At 39.9% G+C, this 12,026-nt stretch overlaps 1 protein-coding gene and 1 long non-coding RNA gene across 2 annotated transcripts in view; both read right to left on the reverse strand.

Moving 5' to 3' along the window:
• Positions 1-10,311: 10,311 nt before the first annotated feature.
• Positions 10,312-10,715, reverse strand: LOC142221385 (uncharacterized). Its single transcript, XR_012718017.1, has 2 exons — positions 10,583-10,715; positions 10,312-10,515 (listed from the first exon to the last, which is right to left on the reverse strand). It is a non-coding gene; the product is annotated as an uncharacterized LOC142221385 (long non-coding RNA).
• Positions 10,716-11,632: 917 nt separating this feature from the next.
• LOC142221384 (protein MEMO1) overlaps positions 11,633-12,026 on the reverse strand; it is a 54,759-nt gene continuing 54,365 nt past the window's right edge. Inside the window, exon 8 of the mRNA XM_075291104.1 lies at positions 11,633-11,988. Within this exon, the coding sequence (XP_075147219.1) occupies positions 11,749-11,988 (240 nt within the window). The 3' untranslated portion in view covers positions 11,633-11,748. The remainder of the gene's footprint in view (positions 11,989-12,026) is intronic.

Genomic DNA, 12,026 nt, shown 5'->3' on the forward strand with positions numbered 1-12,026 from the left:
AAAAAAAAAGTTATCAAGCTCTTAACAAATCACCCTTTACAACTGCCTTTGCTTGCTTCATCGTCTCTGTTCCTGTCCACCCAACTATTTATTCCTGCTGTTAGCAAGTCCCTGTTCCTGTTTGCCTCTGTTGTTGTTAATTCCAGCTCTTTTTCTCTTGTTATCTTGTTTCTGATCATTAACTATAGGCTTCAACATATCTTTCCTCACAATTAAATCTTTTACTGCTATATATATATTTTGTATTATTTTATAGTTTCATACTTATTATTTCTTTTTCTTTTTTCTTAAATTATATAAACGTATATATTATTATTTGTCTCTAATTTTAAAGTTTTTTTCTCTCTATTATTAGTACTGTATTTATAAAGGGTGATTCTTTTGAGGTTAGGATTTTCATGCATTAGTATTTGACAGATCACGTGGGATTTCAGACATGGTGTCAAAGAGAAAGATGCTCAGTATGCTTTGACATTTCATCATGAATAGACTTACTAACGAGCCACAACGTCGAATTTTCAGTGAATGGGCCCTAGAAAAGTTGGCAGAAAATCCGCTTTTTTATCGACAAATTTTGTTCAGCGATGAGGCTCATTTCTGGTTGAATGGCTACGTAAATAAGCAAAATTGCCGCATTTGGAGTGAAGAGCAACCAGAAGCCGTTCAAGACCTGCCCATGCATCCCGAAAAATGCACTGTTTGGTGTGGTTTGTACGCTGGTGGAATCATTGGACCGTATTTTTTCAAAGATGCTGTTGGACGCAACGTTACGGTGAATGGCGATCGCTATCGTTCGATGCTAACAAACTTTTTGTTGCCAAAAATGGAAGAACTGAACTTGGTTGACATGTGGTTTCAACAAGATGGCGCTACATGCCACACAGCTCGCGATTCTATGGCCATTTTGAGGGAAAACTTCGGAGAACAATTCATCTCAAGAAATGGACCGGTAAGTTGGCCACCAAGATCATGCGATTTGACGCCTTTAGACTATTTTTTGTGGGGCTACGTCAAGTCTAAAGTTTACAGAAATAAGCCAGCAACTATTCCAGCTTTGGAAGACAACATTTCCGAAGAAATTCGGGCTATTCCGGCCGCAATGCTCGAAAAAGTTGCCCAAAATTGGACTTTCCGAATGGACCACCTAAGACGCAGCCGCGGTCAACATTTAAATGAAATTATCTTCAAAAAGTAAATGTCATGGACCAATCTAACGTTTCAAATAAAGAACCGATGAGATTTTGCAAATTTTATGCGTTTTTTTTTTAAAAAAGTTATCAAGCTCTTAACAAATCACCCTTTATTATATTAATCTATGATTTATGTTATTGCTGTACTGTTTATAATTAAACTGGCTGGTATCATATAGCCTAAATAAAATAAAATAAAAAAATAAAACATATGCAATCGCAAATGCAATATTAGTCATACGAACGTTATTGCAATTGGCCGATGACTCAGAAAATGATTACCCCACGCGGCACATATTCTACGAAAGTGCATGTACGTGGATGATGTTTTGACAGGTTACCATGACGTGGAAACCGCTGTTGAATCTAGGGACCAATTGATTAGGGTATTATCATCATCAAAGTTCGAACTGAGGAAGTAGACTTCTAATGAGCTAGCCATTTTAGAATCGCTTCCGACTGACCGTTTGGTTGACGCCAGATTACTGGCTTTTGTTGAAGCTAGTAGTTCGAAACTGTTGGGCATTAGGTGGAATGCGCAGTTAGACTTGTTTTATTTTGATATGAAACCGATTGAGCAGAGATCTCGGTTTACGAAGAGAGAGGTTTTATCGGCTATAGCTAGACTGTTTGACCCTATTGGCTGGCTGGACCAGTTATTATAGTGGCGAAGATTATTATGCAACAGGTTTGGTTGGATAAGATAGGATGGGACGAGTCACTTCCGTCACAAACTGAGCGACAATGGCGAAAGTTTGTCGAGACCTGTCAGGATATGAATCACGTTCGTATTCCTCGATGGGTCAATTATTCCACAGACTGTGAAGTAGAATTACATGTTTTTTCCGACGCCTCGGAAAAAGCATACGCGGGAGTAGGATATGTTCGTGAGGTTACGCCGCAGGGACGTATCTTCACCCATTTGCTATCTTGTAAGACTAAGGTAGCCCCCATCAAATCTATATCTTTGCCACGTTTGGAGCTTTGTGGGGCAGTTTTGGCCTCGGAAATTTACAGGTCTATAGCCAGGGAGCTAGATATTCGGTTTCGTCGTGTTTATTGTTGGGCGGATTCTACGATCGTCCGCTCATGCCTTCGAAAGACACCATCTACGTGGTCTACTTTCGTGGCGAATCGCGTATGTAGGATTCAGGAGAATACCAGGGGACAGAATTGGTACCATGTTCGCTCTGAGGACAATCCGACCGACTTGGGAAGTCGCGGAGTGTCGGCTGCAGAGTTGGCGGTTTCGACGCTTTGGTGGCATGGACCAGATTGGCTCTGCTCAGATAGTTCTCGGTAGGTTACTGGTGAAGTATGTTCACGACTTATCTACCAGTTGGTGTTACGTCTTATTCGGATTGAGTATTGGATTCCTCGTTTGACATCTTTGATTAGGTCGACTATCAACCGGTGTAAGCGATGTCTATTGGAGAGGAAGAGGTCTTGTACGCAGATCATGGCGGCTCTCCCAACGGAGAGAACGGTGCTTATTAGACCGTTTACTACGACTGGCGTTGATTTTGCGGGGCCTTTCGAAATTAAGTAATTTATGAGGCGTGCATGTAAAATAACGAAGTATTATGTTTGCGTGTTTGTATGCTTTTCGACGAAAGCCATACACTCGGAAGCCACATCAGACTTATCTACGACAACGTTTCTGGCAGCCTTTCACAGATTTATATCTCGGCGTAGTTGTCCCAAGACCATTTTTTCGGACAATGGTACTAATTTTGTGGGCGCTTCGCGCGAATTCGAGGAGGAATTGAGATGTGTTCTTAAGGAAGGACGTGATAAGGTGTGTTCCGCATACCAGTTTCAGCAGCTTTCATGGCAGTTTATCCCCGCCGGAGCGCCACATATGGGTGGTCTCTGGGAAGCTGCTGTAAAAACTTTCAAGACGCATTTTAGGAAGCATGCATCAGGATTCAAATATACACTTGAAGAGTTTTCGACTGTTCTTTCGAGAATTGTGGCTTGTTTGAATTCTAGGCCTTTGTATCCCATGAGTGAAAGTTCTCAGGATTTGGTCGCACTGAGGCCCGGTCATTTTTGGTGGGATCTCCGATCATAAGCGTAGGAAGGCCTCTGGGGAGGGGGCTTAGACCCCCCCAGAAAAATTTTAGCCCCCCCCAGAAAACCTATTTACGATTTTACATTTTTATAAAAATTAAACTAGTATATAGTCGTACAACGCACAACTTTCACTAAAGACTTTCATGCACAATCGAATTACTTGGGTTGTGGTAGAAGTCTGATATTTATGAAATAAAGCTGTGGTTGAACTTATGATTTAGTTGAATAAAAAATAGTAATTGATATTAAAACTATTCTTTCATAAATTAATATCTTAATAATGCTGCAAAAAAGCGTCGCCAAAAAAGAAGTGAAAATGTTCTTTTTGGGTCTGGAAGTGGTACAAAATTGGCGGAGAAGCGATGAATGTAATATGAACTTGTCATAGAACGAATGTCCACCGTTTCAACAGCGTTGCAATGAATTTGCATCACTTCTTAAGGTGTGATCCGAATTCAGTGTTTTGAATGTGAATTAAAAATTTTGTGATATTTTCCCAAATAAATAATTTTTATACTTATTTATGATTTTTAATGCATTCTAACGCTTGTTTGAAACGTTTTCCCTCGAATATTTTCAAATATTATCGATTTTTCTATAATGGATTTAGCATTTTTGTGGCAAAATTTGGATAATTTGTACCATTTTATTTATTCTTACTCTTTTTTTAAACTATTTGAAAAAAGAAAACAAAAAATTACGCATTAAAATATGAAAAAAATGAAGAGAAAAACTTCCTGTGTAGTTAAAATAGTTAACTTCTTTGTGAGGACATTTTTGTAAGTGCTTTTAAAGTTGTGCCTTTAGAACAACTCCCAATTTTTTGCTGGGAAAAGTGTGGAACTACCCTACGGGAAATGGATCAACCACAGAACTGGTTCAGGACTAGTCCCTGGTGTGTATGGACCAGTCCCAGTTCTAGTCAAAACGTATGGAAGGGACCGTCCACTTTAACATGGGTTTGTCATTGACGGAGTAATTTTACATTTTAGGACGCGTCTCGGACTCGTCCCAAAGGACACGTCCTGGGACAATTTAGCAGGAGCACTCCATAAGCAGGTCCTCAGGAACCAGTCTCGGACAAACTCTTAGAAATCTCTTTCAATTTGGGCTCCTAATCGACCCGAAATGCAAAAAAAAAACTTTGAAATATATCGAACAAAAGGTCATTCTGATAATTTTATTTCACTAAATGTGAAAATTGCAACTAACTGGAGCACTGGTACCAGTTCTGTGATAGGTCCGTCGGTGGCAATTTGCACCAATTTCCCGTAGGGTACTTTGAGTTGCTTTATTATAAATTGATTGTCGAGTTATTTTTAAGTCTATTTTTTTATTCTATTCTATTCAATGAAATAAAACATTAGTTGAACCTATAAGTTCAGTCTATAAAGTTCTAGCTAGGGGGGCTATAGGAAAATTGTCTAGCTACGCTAATGTATCCGATCCTTGTTCCTCCTGAACAGGTAGAGGAGGAGTCCCCACTTCATTTAGTAATTCGACTTAGGAAAATGAAGGCGTTGTCGCAACAATTCTGCTTACGGTGGAAAGAGGAATGGAAATTTCCGCAGCGTGATATCGAAGTAGGGGACTTGGTAGTAATTCGTGATGAGCAATTGCCTCCTACATCGTGGAAGTTAGGTCGTGTGGATGAAGTTCACCCGGGTTCTGACGGTCGCGTTAGAGTTGCTGACGTGAGAACAGCAAACGGTGTTGTAAGACGACCGGTGGTAAAATTTGTCATACTGACCGAATAGTTTTCGACAGTTTGTATAGTAAGCGTCATCTTTCTTTGATACGGCTGATACGGCTCCAGCTGAAGTACCCGCAACTAAGGCAGCAGAATCGACGTCTTTCCCTACGGGAACTCGATAAAAAGGGTTCATTCAAACAATTGTGTGCTGTGTAGGCGGAAACATAATCTACGGTCGTGCCGCAAATTCTTGAATATACGGTTGGAGCACAGGTTGCGCACCTTAGTACTTCATCGGGTGTGCTCCAACTGTCTGGGCAAGTCTCATATGCGAGCGACTGGCAATAGTCGCGAAAAGTGCCACGAATGTGGAGATAGCCACCATACGCTGCTGCACTCATTCGACCAACAAGAACGTCCTTCCGCTCCATCGTCCACCTTGTCTAAGATAGTCTAAATCAAGTTCGTCCGCGTACTGCATAACAAATGCAACTCCCATATGTGGTCCGCTGTTAGTTTTGCAACCAACAGTTAGGCTTTGTCCAACTATTGTCTTGTTACTCGTCTTGTCCGATCGTCGAATTCCTGTTCGAGCTGTCCTCGACACAGCATGATATGCAGTAGACTTGCCCAAAGTTTACGGCTTACTTCGGCAATGACAGAGCAGAATGCCTTTTGTCCGCTGGTTGTTGTTTCCCGGCGCAACGCAGAATGTAAATTGATTTTTTTCTGCCCGGGTAATGGATCTAACCGGTGTTGTCACCCCATCGGCGTCGGCTCCGAACTCCATACGGGAGCATTTTGAAAGTCTCCAGCTGGCCGACCCAATCTTTTACCGTCCTTCCGGGGAGGGCTTGGTCCTAGGGCCCGACGTATACGCAAGGGTTATTAAGCCTAAAATTTTTTCCAGTCCGCGATTCCCCTTGGCGCAGCTGACGATATTCGGCTGGGTGATTTCAGGGCAATGCCAACCATGAATATGTGTCGTAGGTCATCCTGACCAACAATCCAGAATCTGCAGACCCTCCGGGTCAACGGCTCTACGAGCATTTAGTCAAGACAATGAAGTTTGAAAAATGAATACATGAACTAATAAAAACAAGTATATACAGCAGTAAGTTCGGCCGGGCCGAATCTTAAATACCCACCACCATGAACCAAATATTAGGGTTTCCTTTGAAATTTCAGGAGGGCTTGAGGACACTTCCCGAAGATAAATTTAAAAATTTCACCTATGAGGACTATATCAGATTCTGGATTTATAAGAACCATTTTTGTTTGAGTTTTAGAGGAATCATTAACATCTCTTGTAAGTGTGCAAGAAAATTATAAAATAACGTCTTGATTTGAAATCTTAAATCTGTAGATTTTCACCCGAGAAGTAAAATCTGGAAATTTTACATTGAGTTTCAAGCAATTTTCATGATCATTGGGCCTTCTATACCCTCAAGAAGTGAATTCGGTCTATATGGAGGCATTACCAAAAGGACCGATAAAAACTTAATCCGATACACGTTTTTGTGAGCCTAAAATGCCAGAATACTTACAATTTCAAGCAAATCGGATAAAAACTACGGTTTCTAGAAACCCAAGGAGTTAAATCGGGAGATCGTTCTTATGGGGGCTATACTAAAATATGGACCGATATTCACATCTCTTGTAAGTGTGCAAGAAAATTATAAAATAACGTCTTGATTTGAAATCTTAAATCTGTAGATTTTCATCTGAGAAGTAAAATCTGGAAATTTTACATTGAGTTTCAAGCAATTTTCATGATCATTGCGCCTTCTATACCCTCAAGAAGTGAAGTCGGTCTATATGGAGGCATTACCAAAAGGACCGATAAAAACTTAATCCGATACACGTTTTTGTGAGCCTAAAATGCCAGAATATTTACAATTTCCAGCAAATCGGATAAAAACTACGGTTTCTAGAAACCCAAGGAGTTAAATCGGGAGATCGTTCTTATGGGGGCTATACTAAAATATGGACCGATATTCACCGTTTTCGGCACACCTCTAGATTTCCAATTTCAGGCAAATTGGATAAAAACACCGGATTCTAGAAGCCCAAGAAGTAAAATCGGGATATCGGTCTATATGGGGGCTATATCAAAACATGGAGCGATACTCACCATTTGTGGCAAACCTCTTTATGGTCCTAAAATACCTCTAAATTTCCAATTTCAGGCAAATTGTATATAAACTACGGATTCTATAAACCCAAGATGTAAAATCGGGAGATCGATCTATATGGGGGCTATACCAAAACATGGAACGATACGGACCATTTTCGACACACCTTTGGATGGTCCTCAAGTACCTCCAGATTTTCAATTTCAGGCAAATTGGATAAAACTACGGTTTCTGACCTCCCAAATTGGGAGGTCGGTTTATATGGGGACCACACCAAAACATGGACCGATGCTCACAATTTTTGCCACACCTCTTTACGGTTCTAAAGTACCTCTCGATATCCAATTTCAGGTAAATTGGATAAAAACTACGATTTCTATAAGCCCAAGAAGTAAAATCGGGAGATCAGTCTATATGGGGGTTATACCAAAATATGGACCGATACTCACAATTTTTGACACATGTATTTGTGGTCCTACAATACCTCTAGGTTTCCAATTTCAGGTAAATTGAATAAAATAAAAGTGTACACTAAGCTCTGAATGCAGCCCTGTTCAGCACAATTCGTTATATTTCTAACGAGTCGCGCCATTACCGTCTTTCGGCGTCTAAGCTTTGTTATTATTGTTGGTTATTGGATTACGTCCTTGTAAGAAGGAATTGTGAAAAAGGGTAAATATTGTCTCCCAAAATTCAATAAAATTTATTGAAATATTATTGAAAAGAAAAACTAAATCCTTGAGTTTTATTTATTTTATTTTATTTCTCGGTGCTACGCATTCAGTTGGCAAGGAATTGCCTCCGCAAATATTACCTTTTGTTGATTTTCGAACAAGGTGTTGTCTGCTTTCAGGTCTAAGATCCTCCGTGTTGCATCCACCAATTTATACAAATTCATGTCGTTGAGAAGGCGTATGCGGATTGAATATTTACTGGACTTGAGACCAAGTACGAAAACACTGCCAGTTCTCCATTCTCTGACGTCTTCGTTGTCTGCCTTTGCCAGCTGTAGGCATCTGTAGCGCTGTGCAACTTGTATGTCAGATTTATCAAAAAAAAATTTGTCGATCATCGACTGTGTCCTTCAGTAGCATTTCTGTGGGTTTCTTTGGCAGAACGAAGTTGGTGAAGCGTTCTTGGAATTGATTAGAAATTTTTCTCCAAAAAGCCACTATATCATGGTATTCTAGAAAACTTGTTTCTTTTTCGAACACATGTTCGAAGCGGTTGTACCATATCTGGAATGTTAGACCACTTTCAGGTTCACAAACTCCATTGACTCCATAAGTGCAGCTTTTGATGTTCCTGAATTTGTTTGAGAATCTGCTGTGGATGTAGATGTCTCCTTACCTTGATTAGTTTGAGCAACTGTGTGTGTGCGTTATTGAATTTTTGCTGTTCAGCCAAAATTCTTACAATTTTGTCGTCGGACATATTGTTGATAAGAATTTCACAATAACTTGAATAAAATTTGAAAAAAAAATATTGCTCCGTCCTCGTCGCCACAAGTGTTGTACTTGTATGTTAAATAAAAGACTACGATAGTTAATGTTAACAGAAAAGAAAAGTATTTTATTCTTATGTTCTTAACAGTGGTAAAACTATACATTAAAATAGCTGAAAACGCGGTTAAACGCACTTCTGCTTCGTCCACGTCAGTATAACTCTATTGCTATCTCTGTTTAGCAATTCCAGTATTATTGCTGTTTCGAAATATCAAGTTTATGATTGTATACACCCTACCAATATTACAAACAAAATAAGCAACAAACAATCAAGAAAAAGACATGTTTTTCTCTCCAACAATTAAATCTTAAAATTTAATTGACGCCGAAGAATTTCACGATTGATGGAACAATGCCACGGCGGCTGGTTCCTTGCACCGAATTGAACCGATGGATACTGTTCACCGGCCATCGGCTGCTACAACATGTGTTGCTTCCTCCGTCTTTTTGTGTTGGAGAAGGTGTATCCCAGGGAGCCTTCTCCGTTTGCTTTTCGATCGAGCCGGGATAGAGGAAACCCCCGGACCAAAGTACTGTTCGGTCTGCCGAAACCTGACTCACCATCGTTCGGTTTCGGTGAGGTGTAACCGGTGCTTGGAATGGGTGCACTTCCGGAACTGTTCCGGCTTAACATCGCTACGGGAGTATAGTCATACTGACTACGTGGCAGAATGCTGTTCCAGTGATAGCAGCAGTGGGTGATCAGACTATGCGACGCCCCCTACATCTCCCGCACAACAATATTCTCCGCCACAGCATCTTAACCCAATATTGTTGTATTGTGTGGTCCCCGAGCTATGAGCGCCATATTAATAGACTCGAGTCCGTACGAAAACAATTTCTGTTATTTGCCTTGCGATATTTAGGTTGGAGTAGTTCTCAGGATTTACCCCCCTATGTTGATAGACTTAGACTCATCGACCTACCTACTTTTCGACGAAGGAGACTTATGTTAGATGTTTTATTCTTCGTAAAATTGTTGAAAGGGGAAATAGACTCACCATTTTTAATAATTACTTTACAGTTTAAAGTTCCAGTGCGTAAATTAAGATACTTCACCCCGTTATTGCTTCCTGTCTTTAAGCATAACTATGAGTCACATAATCCCTTTTATAGGATTTCAAAATAGTACAACGAATTATGTTATTTATATTCCGATTGTATTAATTAAACGCTCTATTGTAAATGCTAGACTAGGGTTCGCCTAATTCGCCTGTATATTCATCCTGGTACAACATAATAAATCTCATCTGTACTTAACTTTCGCTGTAATTTGGCCCATCCTGTCATCAACCATTCCTGACCTCCTGTTCATGTAAATTTCTTCCATCAACTACACCATAAAACTTTGACTTCCTTCTTCTTCTTAACTTTCGATTCTGATCCTTACATTTTGATTCTGATCCTGTTACGTTCCTGATCATCCCATTTGTTTCTACAACTGCCTTTGCTTGCTTCATCGTCTCTGTTCCTGTCCACCCAACTATTTATTCCTGCTGTTAGCAAGTCCCTGTTCCTGTTTGCCTCTGTTGTTGTTAATTCCAGCTCTTTTTCTCTTGTTATCTTGTTTCTGATCATTAACTATAGGCTTCAACATATCTTTCCTCACAATTAAATCTTTTACTGCTATATATATATATTACATTTATCCATTTTTTCTACCACTTTGCACGATTTTATTACCACTTACTTTTGTTTTATTTATTTAATCCTTTTTGTTTTTGTATTATTTTATAGTTTCATACTTATTATTTCTTTTTCTTTTTTCTTAAATTATATAAACGTATATATTATTATTTGTCTCTAATTTTAAAGTTTTTTTCTCTCTATTATTAGTACTGTATTTATATTATATTAATCTATGATTTATGTTATTGCTGTACTGTTTATAATTAAACTGGCTGGTATCATATAGCCTAAATAAAATAAAATAAAAAAATAAAACATATGCAATCGTTTAAACGTCTACATTGCTGATCTTACCAGATATTTCACTGCTAGAAATTTGAGGATATCCGCCACCAAATCCTCAGCCACACTGTTCACTACATGGACGGCGAAAGTACGTAGGCAGTTGAATGTAAGAGTCGATGGCGAAATAATTCCGACAGTAAACTACCCCAAGGTACTCGGGGTCACATTCGATAGCCTTTTTAAGTCTTCTGTCCATGTCCCTGCAATTTGTAACAAGCTCCGCGGTAGAAACAAGGTCCTCAAGTCACTTTCCGGCGGTACTTGGGGTGCGGACAAAGAAACCTTGTTGACTACCTATAAGGCAATTGGCCGGTCAGTGGTAAAATATGCAGCGCCAGTGTGGACACCTCTGACAAGCGACACGCAGTGGAATAACATCCAGACCGGTAAGAACGCTGCCCTTAGAACTGCAACAGGATGTCTCCGCAGTACACCCCTGGATCACCATTATGCGGAGACCAAGATCATCCCGGTGCGTCGACACTATTACATGTTGTCAAAGCAGTACCTCTTGGGTTGCTATCGAAATTGTCATCCAAATCATGTGGATAGGCAACCTCCTTCAAGGAATGTAAGGGTTGATCTTCACCTTCTAGAGCCCGAGATCCAGCGTTACAAAAGTGAGCCTCTAGATCAGACAGCATATCAGACAGGTCTGAACAGGATTCATGAGGATACTGTAGCTGAAGCGGTGAGAAGCTACAAGGTTAATTCTGTTCTCGGAATCCGACCACCGCCTATAGCACCGGAGGAGAGACCTCCCAAAGCAGACTAGGGTGGTGTTAGCCCAATTAAGATCAGACAAGTGCAGCCGCCTCAAGTTCTACCTATCAGTGATTGATGGCAGCGAAGCTGACGTGTGTCCCATATGTGACCAAGGGCCACATGGCACTCGTCACCCACCCGACTCACCACCAGATCACTCTGGACGCAACCACCCTTGTCGCAGAGTTCCTATATCTGGACACCAGTTGAAGTACCAAAGCATTGAACAAATTGGATGAAATTACATTAAAAACTGTTACAACAACAACGATTGATGGAGAGAACGCCGAAGGATTTAGATATTTTAAAGCTGAATGGTTACTATTTTATTATGAACAAAATCATGTATGTACATATTATAAATTATTAATGATGAATATTAATAACGTATTGCCGCACAGGACCAATTTTTAGCATTCAAAAACTAAAGAACCAGATGCGTAGCTAACACTTGAATCATCCATGACTTTGCATTGACTACTTTGGTCGTATTTTAAAAATTTAAAACTCATATTATATCCTTGCTCTTGTAGTACTTTGACAGCACTGAGCATGACACCAATTGGATGACGTCCGCAAATCGTGTTATTATATTCGCGCAAATAAGCAGTGAATGTTTCAGGCTTCAGAGTCTCAATTATATCCATGCCCTATAAAACCAAAACATTATTGTACATGCGCAGAATAA

This window comes from Haematobia irritans, chromosome 1, assembly GCF_050003625.1.
Source record: "Haematobia irritans isolate KBUSLIRL chromosome 1, ASM5000362v1, whole genome shotgun sequence".
Taxonomy (NCBI): domain Eukaryota; kingdom Metazoa; phylum Arthropoda; class Insecta; order Diptera; family Muscidae; genus Haematobia; species Haematobia irritans.